This window comes from Schistosoma mansoni, assembly GCF_000237925.1.
Source record: "Schistosoma mansoni, WGS project CABG00000000 data, supercontig 0134, strain Puerto Rico, whole genome shotgun sequence".
Classification (NCBI taxonomy): Eukaryota; Metazoa; Platyhelminthes; class Trematoda; order Strigeidida; family Schistosomatidae; genus Schistosoma; species Schistosoma mansoni.
This window is the reverse complement of record NW_017386038.1, coordinates 50913-68905: the sequence shown is the minus strand read 5'-3', so window position 1 is coordinate 68905 and position 17993 is coordinate 50913. Positions and strand designations below refer to the sequence as shown.

General features: G+C 36.5%; 1 protein-coding gene across 1 annotated transcript in view; it reads left to right on the top strand.

The window, feature by feature from the left end:
- Smp_078920 (hypothetical protein) overlaps positions 1 to 17292 on the top strand; it is a gene marked incomplete at both ends in the record, with an annotated part of 34456 nt that extends 17164 nt beyond the window's left edge. The window contains 10 exons of the mRNA XM_018789530.1: positions 407 to 570; positions 3224 to 3318; positions 3391 to 3515; positions 4341 to 4448; positions 5855 to 6041; positions 8002 to 8156; positions 9830 to 10315; positions 12813 to 12983; positions 15441 to 15792; positions 16868 to 17292. Coding sequence (XP_018646434.1) covers positions 407 to 570; positions 3224 to 3318; positions 3391 to 3515; positions 4341 to 4448; positions 5855 to 6041; positions 8002 to 8156; positions 9830 to 10315; positions 12813 to 12983; positions 15441 to 15792; positions 16868 to 17292 — 2268 coding nt within the window. The remainder of the gene's footprint in view (positions 1 to 406; positions 571 to 3223; positions 3319 to 3390; positions 3516 to 4340; positions 4449 to 5854; positions 6042 to 8001; positions 8157 to 9829; positions 10316 to 12812; positions 12984 to 15440; positions 15793 to 16867) is intronic.
- Between the last annotated feature and the right edge of the window lie 701 nt (positions 17293 to 17993).

Sequence of the window (17993 nt, the reverse complement as noted above, 5' to 3'; positions counted from 1 at the left end):
AAACGTGGCACACATCCATGAAGTCACTGACAAGTGGACTGAGCCATGTTAGTAGGTGTAGACTACCTGGTCGGGATTCGCGAGATGATAGCAATCGATGGTTAGAGACCTTGAATGACATGGCTCAAAATCGTTTTTTCTCTTTCCAAATTTATTTCACTGGTTTATACTCCCTGAATAACATCTTCAAACCCTAATCTTTCCCATTACAGCTTATACTCTTACTACTTCTACCACTATAGGATTTGATTAATCGACAAGTGCATCTCTGTGTTAATGTGGTATGGCAACTCGAACTGATGTACGTACGTACAGAGTTCTACGTTATAACTGACTGACTGAGATTCAAAATCAATTCATTACTTTCATGTATTCCTTTTTTTTCTTCATTGCAATAAATATTAAGATTGCTAGTCTTGAAGTTCGTATGAATGAACTTAATGAAGCATTACATGATTGTGTATCTCGTAAAGAATTTGAACGTGCAACTGAACTACGTGATGCTTGTAATAAATTAGATATTGAACGTACAGAATTATTACAAGAATTACGTGGAAATATTGGAATATTGTGAGTTATTTCTATTTCTTGATTAATTCTTTTGTCGATGTTTTCTGATTCGTTGACCCTCAGATCTACATTAGGTCATGGATAAACTAAATGTTACACCCTTCATTAGTTAATCTGTCCATTAAAAGTTAAAAAAAGACTGGTAGGTCCTGGGTTCGAATCTTGCGAGGCGTGATCGTGGATGCGCACTGCTGAAGAGTCCCACAATAGGACGAAACGACCGTCCAGTGCTTCCAGGTTTTCCTTGGTGGTCTAGATTCAATTGACTCATGCTTTGAACTATGAAAATACTGAAAGCTCCACAAAACCCCTTCTGATAATAAATAAATATGTTGGTTATACTTAGCTTATAAATTTTTCAAGGTTTCCACTCGGATTTTAATTAACTTTAGATTAGACTATTGTGGCTGCAAACTCTAATTCATCCAATAGCGATTATTATATACTCAAGTCCATTACCGTATATTGTTAATGATTCTAGAAATACTTACACATCGTAGTTTTCACAGTATTTATGTACAGATTGGTTCTCTGAAAGCCCGATTAAATAACAATTTAAGAACCATATAAATGAAAGTCGTAGCCATTTGAAGGAACACAAAAGTACCTATAATTCGATGGATCAGTTATGAATGATATGATTCGTTTGTGTGTTTGTTTTGATCAAAGTGAGAAGGAGTGAATTTTCACCAATAAATTATGTTTCGGATAGAATCTGCTTTATATGTTTAGGGGTATGTTATGTTTGAAGCGATTACGAGTTCACCTAGTCTGCGAATGAAACAAGACTTGTAACCAAAGACCAATAAGCTAGCTATTCTGACGCGTCCCAGCCCTGCTAACTAAAGTGAAAAGTCCAAGTTCGAAGTGGGGAAAATGTATTCCGCAAGCAGCCAGAAGCGCAAGCAATCACAACAGGTACAAATCAAACGTATATATACAGCATAAAATTGTCCTTGGAAAGCGTTACAAAATAGCATACTAAAAGATGCAACGAATCAATAGTGTTTAAGATCTTCCCAAGTGGGAAATACGATATGAGGTTGAAAACGAGCACTTTTGACGCGAAAAAAAATTCGAATTTGTAGAATAAAATTACAAAGATAAGTCATTTATCAAGTGAGTTCTGGAGATCTAACATCCCCAACAGGGTAAACGTTTCGCTGTAACTCCGCTTTCATACCATGTGATTTTTCAGTCAGTTAGCTGCAACGTAGGACCAGGCACATATATGCATCGGTCCAAGTTGCCATACCTCGTTAGCACAACAAGATGAACACCAGATTCATAGAAGTAATTAATTTAGTGGTGGTAGTATATAAAGAAAGGTTGTATGTAAGGATATAGTATAGGAAGGAAGACAGATATAAAGCAATTTTAATCTCAAAGTTTAAGGGAAGATAAAGAGTGTATACACCTATGCCATTGTGATCGATTCTGAGCCGTGTCACCTAGAGTCTCCAACGATTGGTGAAAATAGTCACGCGGACCCCAAACAAGTAGTATTCATCTACCAACACGGCTCAGACTAGAAGTTAATGACTTCAAGCACTGATGCCATGTTTTGGTTTGGCCGCCCCTTACTCTTTTCCAACCATCCCCTACACTGGTCAACACTGCGCGTCGTGGTAATCGGTGTTCAGGCATACGTAACAAGTGGCCCAACCATCTCAGTCGATGAAGATTCATGACCTCATCAACTGACTTACCATCATTCCCTAATACCCTGCGTCTAACCTCACTATTACTTACCCGGTTATCCCAGCAGATGCGAGCAATATTTCTAAGGCATCTGTGGTCAAATACTAGTAACTTACAAGTATCTATTCATAATACGAAAACACTAAAATTTACATCTTGGTTTGATTGATGTTATCAGAAACATGTTTTTATGGCGAACTGATTTTCATCACGAGCATTATCGTACTTTTTAATCCATTGTAAAAAGTCTTTTGATAAATGACATATATACCTAACTTTAGAAAAGCAGGTGAACAGGTATATACGTGCATCAAATTGCTCAGTCAAAGTATTTTGTCTTCTCAGAGATGTATTAGTGGATCGGCTAGCAATAGGACAAACAATGAAGTTGCGTAGGATTTTCGTCTAGATGACTTAGCCAAGTGTAAGATTACCGTTTAAGTCCAGATTAATGTACATCTTTTTCTTACCTGATATGAGTTTTGATTTTCTTCTGATGTATATTTCTAGAACGTATGGATGAAAGGTTACTCACAAAATTTACTTTTAGCCGCTAAAATATGTGTTGTATGTAAGCAGGTCATTTATTGATGAGCATCTTTTGATACATTAACCTGCCCTAAAATAGCTCATTTTAAAGAACAACCCGGAAATATAGTATCTTATATATAATAGAATGGATTGTGACTAACAGTGGGATTCAAAACGCGTGTTTTGCCCTATTTGGGACTCATTAACTGGATGTACCTTCAACCCAATTTCGTTGTTCATTAGACCTCAAATCCAATATCTTTCAGTCCAAACACCAACGCGTTATCCACTAAATATCATCAACGGGATAATTAAAAGCCTAAAATAACGATATAATATCTTATATCCAGCATATATATAACTGTTTATGACATCAAGTTTGTAATTTTGCATTTTTGTTAACCTTTCCTCTCGTTTACAGAACAGATAAACCTCCAGTTTCGCCGTCATCAGGTTCTGATGAACAGATTAAAAGTGTAACTAAAGAAGATCTAAACACTGAAAACCCCGATGGAGGTATAAATAATGATAAAAATGATGGAGATGATGATAATGACGAAGTGGATGCAGCTGAAGATGCAACACAAGGCCTTTTTAAACGTTGTTCATCATCTGTATTATTTAAGGCAAACAAAATGGCTGCTTTAATTATACAACAATCTCCTACTCTATGGAGTCTACCAGCTTCACTACGTTCACTATTGGATAGTTTAGTATGTTTTTTGTCACATAAAATGTACATACCTGCACATTCGTATTTATACCTTAAAATATTTTGTGTTTATTATGTTAGGAGCTAACTTTTATTTGTTTTTACACTACTATTCAGGTTTTCTGTATCAGTGATTGATTATTGTCCCTATCAAGATGGATTTGAGCGGCGTTAGCAATATCAGGTTGTCACTTCGCGGTTTTTAACACCTCGGAAGGATTCCTTTCCTTAAGGTATCTGAAAAAGGGATACTAAATTGTGTTCTTTGACTACCTGGGAGCGTGACTGCAAAGGAGAAACAACTGTTTAAGACACATATCCCTTTTATTATCAATTTTCGATGTAGTTTCGCGCTTTTCCAGGCATATCTGTGGTGCAAGAAAAGTTGTGTTACTGGCCCCCACTTTTAACCCCTTTTTATTTTCTGGGAAGGAATTATAGTTGAGGTGGTCGAGTATCCGAAAATAGCACCATCCCATACATTCTTCAGTACAACTTCTCTCTTGAACCCTAAACTTCCCTGTTTTGTCTTACCGTTCTCCAAATGATCCACCTCATATAGTAGAACTTTAAAAAATAAATGTTTGGATTAATATAGCTGTGTTGTCACGATAAAAAGTCTGACCATCATATCAAAGTAACAGCTACAATCACTTGTTGTCACTAGGTCGAATCTTGACTTTTACAATCACCTGATATAAAGTGGATGGAATTATAGAACAATGAGTTTATTGTTTATCATAGTTTTTTATTCCTGCTTTTTCCTTTAGTGAGATTGTATTCTCTGAATTCTAGTTTTTTTTTGTGAATGTCTTTTATTCCCTAGATATTGCCAAGTATGCAACATTCAGATGTTGCTGTTCGTAATCAAGCCATATTAGCTTTGGGTCTTTGTTGTACAATGGACTTACCATTGACATTACAATATATTCATGTGTTTTATTCAGTGAGTTTCTTTATTTGGAAATTATGTTAATTTTAGTAAGTGAATTCATGAGTCGATCTAAGCTAGACTACCATTGAAAACCTGGAAGCACTGGACGACCGTTTTGTCATGGTATGGGTCTCCTCAGCAGTGCGCATCCACGGTCCCGCATACGGGATTCGGACGCAGGACCTTTTCTCTCGCGCAAACGCCTAACCTTTGAGCCACTGAGCAGGTATCCAACGGTGTTAATGTCTAACTTCCATCGATCCATGAATGACTGCGCAACCATTCATTCATTGTCTGAGGTAGATATCTGTCTCTAGCCGACATGAATTGCACTCCACTGGTCACGGCTTTTCACTAGAAACTCAGTAAGTTCATCTTGAAGCTAATTATTGAGGAGTCTCATACTAGTGCGAAACGGCTATTCAGTGCTTCTAAGTTTTCAATGATGATCTAGCTTAGATCGACTCATGTATTCAACTATTTAAATAACTACAATCTCCACAAATCCTCATTCTGATAGTATGCTAATTATCAGAAGGGGGTTTGGTGGAGATTTTAGTAATTTCATAGAGTTGAGTTGAATGCTAGACCCACCCATGGTTGAAGCTAGACCACCATGGAAAACCTGGAAGCACTGCACGGCCGTTTCGTCCTATTGTGGGACTCTTGAGCAGTGCGCATCCAAGATCCCGCACTTGCGAGATTCGAACCCAGGACCTAACAGTCTCGCGCGCGAGCGCTTAACCACTAGACCACTGAGCCGGCATCCGGTGGTGTTAATGTCTAACTTCAACTGATCCACGATGTTTGAGCAACCGTTCACCAATTGTCTTCAGTGAGTTGTTATCTCACAACAGACGTGGTTGAACTCCACTGGTCACTGCTTCCCAATTCAGACAATAACATCTTTGGATGCCGGCGCAGTGGTCTATCGGTTAAGTGCTCTGGCGCGAGACTAGTAGGTCCTGGGTTCGAATCTCGCGAGTGCGGGATCGTGGATGCGCACTGCTGAAGAGTCCCACAATAGGACGAAACGACCGTCCAGTGCTTCCAGGTTTTCCATGGTGGTCTAGCTTCAATCGACTCATGATTTCAACTATGAAGATAAACTTTATGCGATTGACTAGATTTCAGAGTTGATTATTTACAATCTATCGAACAGTTATTATGATATGTCTCATCACGTGGATTGGAGGTTACTCTTAAGATGGTTTTTTTATCCACTTATTGTAACCAGTTGAAATATGGGTATAAATGATGTGTGTTTGTATTTTTTTAATCGAAACGAATTCATCATTCACAATGATATAAATTCCTGGCTACGGAAGATTTTTTTTCCTTTCAGAGTTAGATTAACCATTCTCAGTCAGTAATCCTATTTTTCATGTTGTATGTATGTTTTCTAGGCTATGCGTGTGGATCATTTGATGATTAGTGAAACAGCACTAGGATGTATTATTGATTGTTTGCTTATTTACGGGTTTCGTCCATTTCATGATGCTAATATTAATCCAAATAGTCGATTAGTGCCAACCGATACCATTATCGTTGATGAAGATGATGACGATGAAGAAGAACAGAATATCAAAGCATGTAAGTTGCTTTAGTTAGTAATAATAAAGACTTGTATCACTTAGTGTACCTTCATCAAATCTTATTATTTCGTATTGTCGAGATATGAACATATAAGCGGAGTGTTTGTTGAAGAGTGAACACCAGGGGAAACCTGGAAGCACTGGACGGCTGTTTCGTCTTATTGTGGGGCTCCTCAGCTTTCAACTATGAAAATACTAAATCTCCACAAAAACCCCTTCTGATAAAGAGTGAACACTTTGCGATTTTGTATTTTCATTGATCAAACTTTTACAAAAAATAAGAGTAAGGGGACTACAATAGCAAGCGTCTAAAATAATGAAAATACGTCCATTTCTGTAGAATTTTCCATTCACTTTGTCGTTTCAATTAATTTAAATGTCATATGCAGAGATCCATAACCACCGTATTGTGGTTCTGCAGTCGGTAAAATCTAGTAGGATTTCACAGATTGGACGTTATGTATTCTAAGTTATGTGATAAATCTTCAAATATTCTCAACTTCAAACTAAAGGAGGGAAATATGATAGCCATCAGAAGGAGAGGATGATAATTGGTTGTTTTATAACCATTATTTTCATTCCTAACTATTCATTTGTTGTTCTATAAAAGAAGCCATAATTTCTGAGCTTAATATTTTGTCTGTGTTAGCGGAAAATAAACCGGATTAAGGCACATTATGTGTATGATCATGACGGCGCACTCTGATTGGCTAATTCTAAACCAATCAGCTCCGGCAGATTATTGAAGAAGCATCTAGAAGTTTCTTATGTATATACTATAAATATATGAACGTTTTTCTAACGATTGATTGCTGTTCACCAACCCTTGTTATTTTGAATACAATTTCGTTCCTGTTCAACGTGTTCTGATTTTGGGGTTTTGTCCGAGTGTCATCGTATAAGAATACTAAGCAATAGGAGTAGCTGGGTCGTTTATTAGCAAAAACAATTATAAAAGTCTGGGAATAGAAGTGTTTATTCCCTGATATTTATTTAGTCAGTTGAACAACCTGTACATCTGTTTTTCTGAAGTTCATATGGTTAAAGTAATGAATTCAGTTATCCCAATCATCATTACTGTTATACAAGCATCAGTTATTTAGAAAACAGTTTGAAATATTACATTAGATAACTTGTTTGGTAAACTGAATTTGCAATCGGCAATCAATTGTTTGTTGTCATTGTCATACTTGTACAATACATTTTATCAATGATTCATAAGAAAGCTTGGGCTTGGAACAAATGTAGATCAGTTCAAACAATCTTACCACATGTGTATAATGATAAAATATATAAAATAATTAGCAATGTTTTGGTTTGATCTCCTCTAGCTGTTTTCTTCAACCTACTCCTATTACAAAGCCAGTACTATATGTCGTGGGAGGCAATGTTGATTGGTCATACACAAGAAATATCTCTCGTTTTCAAATTATATACTGTTTAGGGACATTCATTAAGTCTCAATAAATAGATGATGGCAATCGATGGTTAGAGACCTTGAATGACATGGCTCCAAATCGTTTACAATGGCGAAGGTGCATCCATTCTTTGTGTTCTGCCAAATTCTAATCTTCTGAATTCTTCATGTCTCTACCTTTTTTCTCTTTCCAAATTTATTTCACTGGATTGTACTCCTTCAAACCCTAATCTTTCCCATTACAGCTTATACTCTTACTATTTCTACCACTATGGGATTTGATGAATCGACAAGTGCATCTCTGTGCTAATGTGGTATGGCAACTCGAACTGATGTACGTACGTACGAAGTTCTACGTTGTGACTGACTGACAGACAATAAATACCCTTCAGGTTCTTCCAAATGAGAATACGAATTAATATTGTGTTGAAGAATATAGTTTCTCTGAATATCGACCTTTTAAAAGATTGTTTGTTAAATTATCAACAAAATAAGTGAATTTTCCGATTTTGCTCTATTCACTTTCTTTTTTTTTATACAGCTAAGCATGATTATGTTGTATTAACACGACAAACATCTCAGGATTCTATTGATCAGTCTCATAGTAATCCATTGGGTATATTAGTTCGATGTGATGAAATGTCCAAAACAGCTTATCGTTTATTAAAACCAATCACCTCACTTTTGGAAAAAGAGGTAAAAACAAATTGAAATATAATTTCTTGTGTATATTTCAATACTTAATTAATTCTATGGATTCTCTTACAGTCGATTTCCGATAAGTTAATTGAGATAAGATGGTGGTTGGAGGTGGTCAACAGGAAACCCTGGACCCGGATTCGTGCTACTTGGCACTCGTCAGCAGGGTGTACCTGTAATCTTGAGGGAACTGGTGGTCCCTGACGGATTCGATCCCGTGTCACTCAGCTTCACAGTCAGAGACGTTACCGCTAAGCTATTCGGGCCGCGACCGACCTCCTGTAGGACTGAGACACGCATGACATTGATCACCACCCAGCAACTTGGACCGATGCATATATGTTCATGGTTCTACGTTGTAGCTGACTGGCTGAAGGAATATTAGATAATCAACTAGTCAGCTTATTTTCTGTTTGTTATTTTCAAAATAGAAAATAATGGATTATTGCAACTTCAGTTTAGGTTTACGTGGTGAGATTATATGAACCCGTAGGCTAATATTAAGGAAAGAACAATAGAAAATTACTGTCCAAATGATCAAATCTCAATGCAGGAGATAAAATTTAGGAGTGACTCTATTGAAACACTCAAACCTTTAGACTATGAGTCCATTACGACTGAAGATTTTTTTTAGAAACATTACCCACATATGTTGGAATCACTGAGTGAGAATAATGCTGAGGTTAGATGCAGTCTACTATATATAAATTGAAATCGGTAATGACTTAGTAAGTCATCATTAACTAATGTGGTTAGGATGTGTTACGTATGTCAACTACTGTCTGCCTCTAAATGCAATGTTGGCTGGTGTAGATATAGATTGGTAGAGAACTAGGAACGTCGAAACAAAAAACTTAACTTATTACGAGATATACTGTAGATCAAGAAGAAGTTACAGTCACCAATTAGAACTTGAACACACTAATAACGTAAATATAAATGTCTAGGTGCTTGAACTGAAATATATAATTATTTATTTATTTAAACACATAAATATTGGTACAAGGAAGCATCAGATATATATGCACCGCACAAATCTCATTTGATTTGTGTGAGGGCTGTGATACTACCCAGGTGCCCAAACTGAAGCAGGTGGTTTCCATAGTGGGCCACACCCGGAGCCTTTGACCTAAAGATCTGATCCACAAGGCAGTGGAGCATCTTCAGATGATGTAGTCCCATGGTAAACGGTGACCAACGATTGATTGATACTCCATTTGTTCCTTGAGGATACTGGAGCCCATGTGCACCATTGGTTTGAAATCAGGGTTTTCCAACTCCCCTATGTGGACTTTCCGTGTCCACCACCCCGTTTAAAGCTCCGGACATGAGATTTTCGTCCTCTCACTCTCGTGAAGAACACCCTTGGCATGAGTAGGACTTCCCTGGTGGAGGCTATATTCGCGTGGCCATGTGAGAGCATTTCGAGAGGGAGAGCGTACTCTCCCCACTCTCGGCCGTACCAGGGCATTTGGGGGCGAAATATATAATAATATATAATTGCTGTTTATTTCCTTACGATCTAGTAATATATTTTACCTCGATATGTATTTCTAATTCTTTATATAACAATCATTGGTTATAAGCAGCTGATGAGAAATCAGAAAATACAATAATTACATCTAATTACTTATATATTTCGTACTTTCGTTTCTTTTCTTACTCTTCAGTCTGATGATGGATTACGTTCAACTAGTGCACTTGGTCTTGCCAAATTATTAATTTATGATCGTATTGTTTCAAGTCATATACTTAGTTTATTATTATTATTATGGTTTAATCCAGTTAGTGAAGAAAGTCCTCAACTTCGTCGAGGTTTAGCATATTTCTTTGCAGATTATGCTTGTGCTAATGGTATTGGAATGGATGCCTTTGAACATCAATCTGCACTTACTAATGCTGTTTTACCTACATTGACTACATTAATTCGTGCACCTGCTTCTTCACCTTTATCTGAAGTTGAACCAAATGATGTAGCTAGTTTATTAGCTCGTCTAACTGATACTACACATTTGAAAAGTCGATCAGAAGGTAAAAATGTAACAGTTAATCAAGAAGGTAAAGATATTGTCAATGATGATAATGAAGATTCACGTCCAAATTCAAATAAATCAAAAACAATATCATCATCAACTGGACAAATTGATGAAAAAATTGTAAGTTTTTTTCCATAACTCAATCAACTAACTCTCTCTTCTTAGTTCTGAATAACTTTATTTCAAAATCTATACTTCGAATCCCACATTAGTAATTCATAATAATACATGTTCGGTTTTCACTTACTAGTTATTTTGTTCGTTTATGCTTCGTATTAACGTTAAATCTTGGAAAAATTATGTATAGAGCCAATACAATCAATCAAAGGTGCCTGGATAAACTGTCAATTAAACCAAATTGTAATTGTGTTACTCTTTTAATTGTGCATACTACTAATCAATCAGCTTTTAACAACGAACCTTATATCAGATACTGTGATATGGTTACTTTTGCTCCGTGAAATTCAAACAAAATACCTATCTGTTATATCTTGTGGCCGAGTGGATGCCCAATTAATATATGACGTGATAGGACCGCCAATCAGAGAGCAGCAAATTATCGATTGGAAACAGTGATACACGAGAACTCGTACGAGCAGTCTAGAGTGCTTATCGGTCCTGCTTCTGCCTAGCCCAGCCAGTTAAGTCCAAAACACCAAAAACAGCCTCTGTGGTATGAATCCTTGTATTTCAAACATACTGAGTTTATATATCAAACAGACTGACCACATCGTACCTTAAAATAGAAAATAACATTTGTACAAGATTTAGCCAAATATGGCTGTGAATAGGGGGAGCAGTAATCAATAGACTAGGTATAACTCAGGAATGGTAAATCGTACAATAATAGTACAAGGGTCAAAATAAAGCTCACAATGAAAGGAACATGAATATGAGTGGTTTAATTATTTAGCAAATATACGATAAAAATTATATGCATAATATTGGTCCATAAATGAACCCCAAAGTTACCATTCTCTAATGTTAAAGGGGCATAACACTATCATGTATTGAATGGTGTACAAAGTACACACTTTTATCATTGATGTATGCATCCCATGATTTTGTTACCCTATACTAGTATATCAATTCTTCAATGGTTAAAGAAAGACCCGACGTGACTCCAAATCGATCATAAGGACAAACGCAGATTAATTTGTTCTTTATCATATTACGAGACTTTTAGTTCTGACATTATTTCGTAATTACTATCGTTCTAATCAATCAACTATTCACTGTAATTGCTGCTATCTTTCTTTTCCAATACCTCTGACACTATTATATAAGGTTGTATTCTATTACATCAGTGACTATCATGTTTTATATTCCCGCAACCTATAACAATAATTACTCTATCATACTGTTTTTTGGAGTCGTGACCTCCGAGTTGGATGGATTGGTTGTTAAGCTTTCACTGTCCTTCTGGACAACATCATCAGCACATAACTCGAAGAAAAGTGAGTCATTAGGATCTGTCCACAACTGACTAGCAGGTCGAGTTGTTTTTTCAGGACGTAGGACCTGACATATATGTACATCGGTTCAAGTTGTCACACCACATTAGCACAGTGAGATGAAATCGTTTCGAGATAAATCCTACAATGGGAAAAGTGGTAACAGTCTGAAGGGTAGTAGAAAAGAGTAGATATAGAGAACAAGAAATGATGTAAGTACATTTCGGACTCAAGTTCTACAGGAAACAAATATTGAGTGCAACTCCTCCATGGCGAACCATCCTGAACTTCAAAGTTTCTATTTATTGGTAACGATTATCAGGCAGACTCAAAACAGGTAGTTTACACCTATTAACAAGGCTTAGTCTAATCGGTAATGACTCTGTAGACTGGTGCTACATCGTGGTTTGGTCGTCCCTAGCTTTCTTCTAACTTGCTTTTTAGTCGCAGAATGGTAAATTATGACCAATTTAATTTATAGTATCATAGTAGAAAAGAGAAGGTATAGATAACGAGAAAAGATGTAAGTAGATTTCGGGGGCTCATATTCTAAAGGAAAACAATGACCGAAGGTTAAGAAAAACAACGGAAACTTCACAATAAGTTTATTCATCTTAGAGATCACAATAACACCAGCATCCTCACCTTGAATTCATGTATCTCAACTTGATCGATAGCATTCGATCAGCACTAAAGAAGGACTTGACACGCATGACATTGATCTCCACCCAGTTATCAATCAATTGTGATTACATCTCAGTCCTACAGGAGGTCGGTCGCGGCCCGAGCAGCTCAGTGGTAACTTCTCTGACTGTGAAGCTGAGTGACACGGGATCGAATCCGTCAGGGACCACCAGTTCCCTCTAAATTACAGTACACCTTGCTGACGAGTGCCAAGTAGCACGAATCCGGGTCCAGGGTTTCCTGTTGACCACCCTAAATCACCATCTTATCTCAACATAGAGCCACCTAGACTAGTGGCCACATTGCAACTTGATCGATAGCATTTGATCAGCACTAAGAAGGACTTGACACGCATAACATTGATCACTACCCAGTGATCAATCAATTATGATCATGTATCTCATGTTAGGTTTTGAAATGTACTACACTTTCGTTTGTTTGTTTTTTTTTGCCTAAAACAAATGCACAATCATCTTAAGATCAATCCACATCACGATCGATTGGTGTCAATTTTGGCTACTGAAGTTTTAAAAGCACCTCAATCAGCCGAAGCTAAATTATATCTACGTATGATTTTTCAATTACGACCTTCTACTGAAAATATACAAGTTCATAAAGAGTTATTAACTCTAGTTGATTCAATGTCAAAAGTTAGTTTATTTATATAATTAAATTGAATAATGAACGGTGAATTCTATCCTTTTTTGTGTTACATTCATGAATTATTTAACCAACGATCAATTTAAGTTTTGGTTCTATGAGATTATTGTTTATTTCTCAACCAATTCAAGAGTCAGTCACAACGTAGAACTTCGTACGTACGTACATCAGGTAGAGTTTGCATACCACATTAGCACAGAGATCCAGTTGTCGATTCATCAAATCCCATAGTGGTAGAAATAGTAAGAGTATAAGCTGTAATGGGAAAGATTAGAGTTCGAAGATGTTATTGAAGGAGTATAATCCAAGGAAATAAATTTGAAAAGATAAAAAAGATAGAGATATGATGAATTCAAAAGATTAGAATTTGGCAGAACACAAAGAGTAGATGCAACTTCGCCAATCAATTCAACAGTTACTTACTTACGCCTGTTACCCCTCGTCGAGGAGCATAGGCCGCTCACCAGCATTCTCCATCCAACTTTGTCCTGAGCCTTCCTTTCCAATTCTTTCCAGTTGTTATTCATCATTTTCATATCTGCTTCTATTTCTCGGCGTAATGTGTTCTTTGGCCTTCCTCTTTTCCGCTTCCCTTCCGGATCCCAAGTTAGTATTGGTTATAAAAATCTAATTGTATATGAGTATCTTTAGCGATTTTGACAATTAAGATGAAATTTCAGCTTAAAAATTTAGTTTGATTATTAAACTTTCATAGTCATTCATAATGACTAACATCTTCAGTAATACTGTAATGAACGAGAACACAGGTGGGTACAACCCATGTATTTAATTACAGAATGAGAACCATACATTGAATACGTCATTTGCAAATTTTTATCATTTGTCCTCCACATTCTGTATGATTCTTGCTATTCGCAATCGCTCTCCGTCTCAGTTTCTCTTCTGCTGCCAAGTTTTCCACTTCCAATTGATGTTACATACTACTTATGTCGACAGACATAAGTAGCATACACCATACATTATTGATATATAAAACGGATCTGCTAACCAAATAAAGTCTAAATTGCAAAATAGAAACATTTTTAAACCACGTTAACATTGTACGTGTAGCTTTACAAAATTTGAATATTAAAAATTTAACAAAAAGCCGACATGGACAGGGGAATATCTTAATTCCCATAGTCACCGCTCAATTCCTTACAAACGTAGATTAATAAAAGGCTTATTCAATAGAATCAATCGCATTTGCAACAGAGATACTATTGAGGTACAAACGAAGCTCGTGACTGATACATTAATGAATAATGGTAATTCATTGAAGTTCATAAACCACTGGATGGGTTGCAATACAATTAGACCTATGACGCTTCTGGCACCCAAAAAACGAATTTACATCACTTTACCATTTAGGGGCGACTCAAATGGTCTCATGTTGAGACAGAGACTTGAATTAGCCACTAACAGGACATTTTATGTAGCCCAACTTGTAATTATTGTAAAGACAAGGTCCATGTTTTACCAAAAACTCAAACAGCACGTAAGCGATTGTGTCTATCAATTTTCATGTATGTGCGAAAACACGCACATAGGGTGGAGTAATCGTAATCTGCTATTAAGGGTGGCGGAACACACCCAAATGGATGCAGGAACAAATGAATTCCAATGGTCAAATAAGATCACATGATAGATAGACATCTTCCTCCATTGCAAAACATGTGGTTGAGACTGGTCATATATGGTTGACACCAAGTCAGCATTTGTAGTGCTGTACAAAAGCCTTCAAGGACGTATACTAAGGTTTATCGAAGCCTTGGTTATACGGAAATTGAAACCCTCTTTATGTGTTCAAAAACAATTTGTTCTTACCCTGGTAATACTGATTTATTATCCACTGTGGTTATCACATTGTTTGTGTGTACTTTATTTATTTTCTTTCTTTGTTGCGGCTTACCTGTTGTTACGATTGAAAGTGAATAAAACTTTAAATAGGAACGGTATTAAATAAACCCCTTACCCTCTTTATGTAGTGTAAGTAATTGAGTTGTATTACCAATCTTACTACATCATATATGTATATCCCGAACTTTTTGTGCCGGTCATTTTAACTTAATAGATTATTTGGAAAAATGTATCTAACAGGGACTTCTTAATTACAATTAACAATGTTCATGAATTAAGCTGTGGATTGATTCAGACTCTCATTTTTAATAACCAAGCTAGCACAACGCAATGTCCTAGCTTCGTTATTATGCATCGGTCCAGGTATGGCAACTTGTATCGATGCATAAATGTGCCTGGTCCTATGTTGTAGCTGACTGACTGAACCAAACTAGCTAATGAGTCAGTAATTTTCTCTGTTCATTCGAAGATTGACGAAGATGTCTTAACAAAAAAAAGTTAGTTCAATGGAGTTCTGCAACATATTATCTTTCATTCAATTCATTATCAATATTATTCCATTCTTCATATTTCTTTTTGTTTGACAGTTTGCTGATAGATCTTTAAATCTTACACTTCATCGTTTTCGTAAACAACTAATTGAGAAGATGGAACGTCTTGGTATTGATTCTAAAAAATTGAATGAATCCATAATATCTGAAAATGGCAATGACAAGATAAATACTTCACCACTTCATGATGATGATGACTCCAACCATACAATAATGAATAATGAAGGCATTCAACAATCTCAACCTACGTTACTTGGATCTGCTCGAGTTAATTTTCATTTGGTTAATTCATCTGAACATCATATCATTGAAAAGAATCAAGGAAATGCTACAATGATATTTAGTCAATCAAATAGAACTATGACTGCTGTTGGTAATCCTTTATTAGGTGAGTGGTTAGGTGTGTAAGAGTTTCTTGTCACTTTTGCTTCTGTTATTAAATTGTTTAGCCAATTGACTCAATGAATCGGCCTTCAATTAGAAATACGATTCTGTCCTGAACTTATAAATGTACAAGAAAGTACAGAAAATGGTATTACATTATCCTTGTCTAACCAAAATCTGTCAAGTGTGAGATAAGGAGCAATAGTGATAATAAATGATGACCACGTAATTTCGCGAAGCGACCCTACCTTGGTGGTTAAGGATTCCAAACTTTTGGCCATCAACTCAGCAGTTTTAATTGGTAACTCTCTCACCATGTGTTTTGTCTGTAATTTCTAGGTCCCATTTTTCGGGCCATGTTAACTGAAGAATGCTAAACTAGGGCGAAACAATTATCCGATGCTGCCTGCTTTTTATTGCTGACTCAATGAATGTCAATCTTTGCAAAAATGAAATTTTTTACAGTCATTTTAAACATTCTTTACTCTGTGTTCTCGTACTTATATAGTATTGACTGCAGCGTTTTATTTTGTTGTTTGGAACTTAATCTAAATTTGACAACTGTAAGACGTGCTCCTATCTTACATCAAGCATTCATATTTCGTGTTGTGGTTTATAAATTGACTTAGTATCTTATGCATTGTATATATACGTCGTTAGTTATCAGTATAGGGTTGTGGGGATTGTTGAGTTTTGATTGAGATCATGAACCGACGAATGCTAAACCACCACTGAAACCCTGGAAACACTGAACAGCTATTTCGTCCTAGTATGGGACTCCTAAGCTGTGCGCATCCGCGACAATCCTCCATTGTCTTTGGTGAGTAACTGCCTCATATTTCACGCGGTTGAGCTCCACTGGTCAAGGCTACGCGCGCGAGACCGAAGGTCCTGGGTTTGAGTCCCGCGTGCGGGATCGTTGAAGTGCACTGTCAAGGAGTCCTATACTAGGACGAAATGGCCGTCCGGTGCTTCTAGGTTTTCAATGGTGGTCTAACATTCATCAGTTCATGAATTCAATTAAAACATTGTTAGTTAATTTATTCTATTGACTGGTTATTGTTCTAAATATTTTACAGATAAGTCATCCCATCAAAACTTACTTGATTTCTCCGATGATGATGATGAAGAAGAAAAAGTTGATTGTGATCTAACCCCTACTTCAATACCAGTATCTAGTACTAATCCTTCAAGTAAACAAATCAAACCGAAAAAGAATACTGCCACAGTAGTTACTCGTCAAAAGAATGTCAATAATAATTCACAAAAAAACCCAATTCATAAAATAAGTCGTGGTAAAGTTGTCCTTCAAAGTTCCGATAATGAAAATTCCAATTCTGTCAAAAGTCATTCAACAACAAATTCACGTAGTCGTAATCCTAAAAAATTAAAACATTCTCAAAAAAAAATTGACACATCATCATCATCTCCAACATCATCAGTAAGTAGTTCTAGAAGATCAACTAGATTATCAAGTGCTCAAAAATCAGATCGAAGAATTTAAGTAAAATATTGTGTATATTCCTCTTTTTTTCTGTATAACTGTTATTGTTATTAACGCTCTTACTGTACATGAATAACTGTTCTTTGTTAATTGTATATTGTCCTGAAACTGGTATAAATACAGTCCCCTGTTGTTTTTTTCTTTGGTTAATTCATAATAATGACGAGTTTATATGATCTTCTCCCCGACTGTGACACTTTTATTAAGGAATTTGAGTTTATTCGTTTCACACTGATAAGAAAGTGAGCAGAAGGGTGACCATCAAAAAGGCTCATATTCATAAAGCTTTGGGACACCAGATACATATGCGCCACACAAATCTCATTTGATTTGTGTGAGGTCTGTGATACTGCCTGGGTGCCCAAACGGAAGCAGGTGGTTTTCTTAGTGGGCTACACCTGTAGCCTTTGACCTAAAGATCTGATTCACAAGGCAGTGGAGCATCGTGAGGAGATGCAGTCCCATGGTAGCCGATGACTAACAATAGCTTCATACGCCATTTGTTCCTTCAGGATCCTGGAGTCCATGTGCACCATTGATTTGGAATCAGGGTTTCCCAACTCCCCTAGGTGAACTTTCCGTGTCCACTAACCTGATTAAAACGCCGAGTATTCGCTTTTCATCCTCTCAGTTTCATAAACAACAGTAATGCCACGAGAAGTCAGTGAGTAGGACTTCCGTGGCAGAGGTTATATACGCGT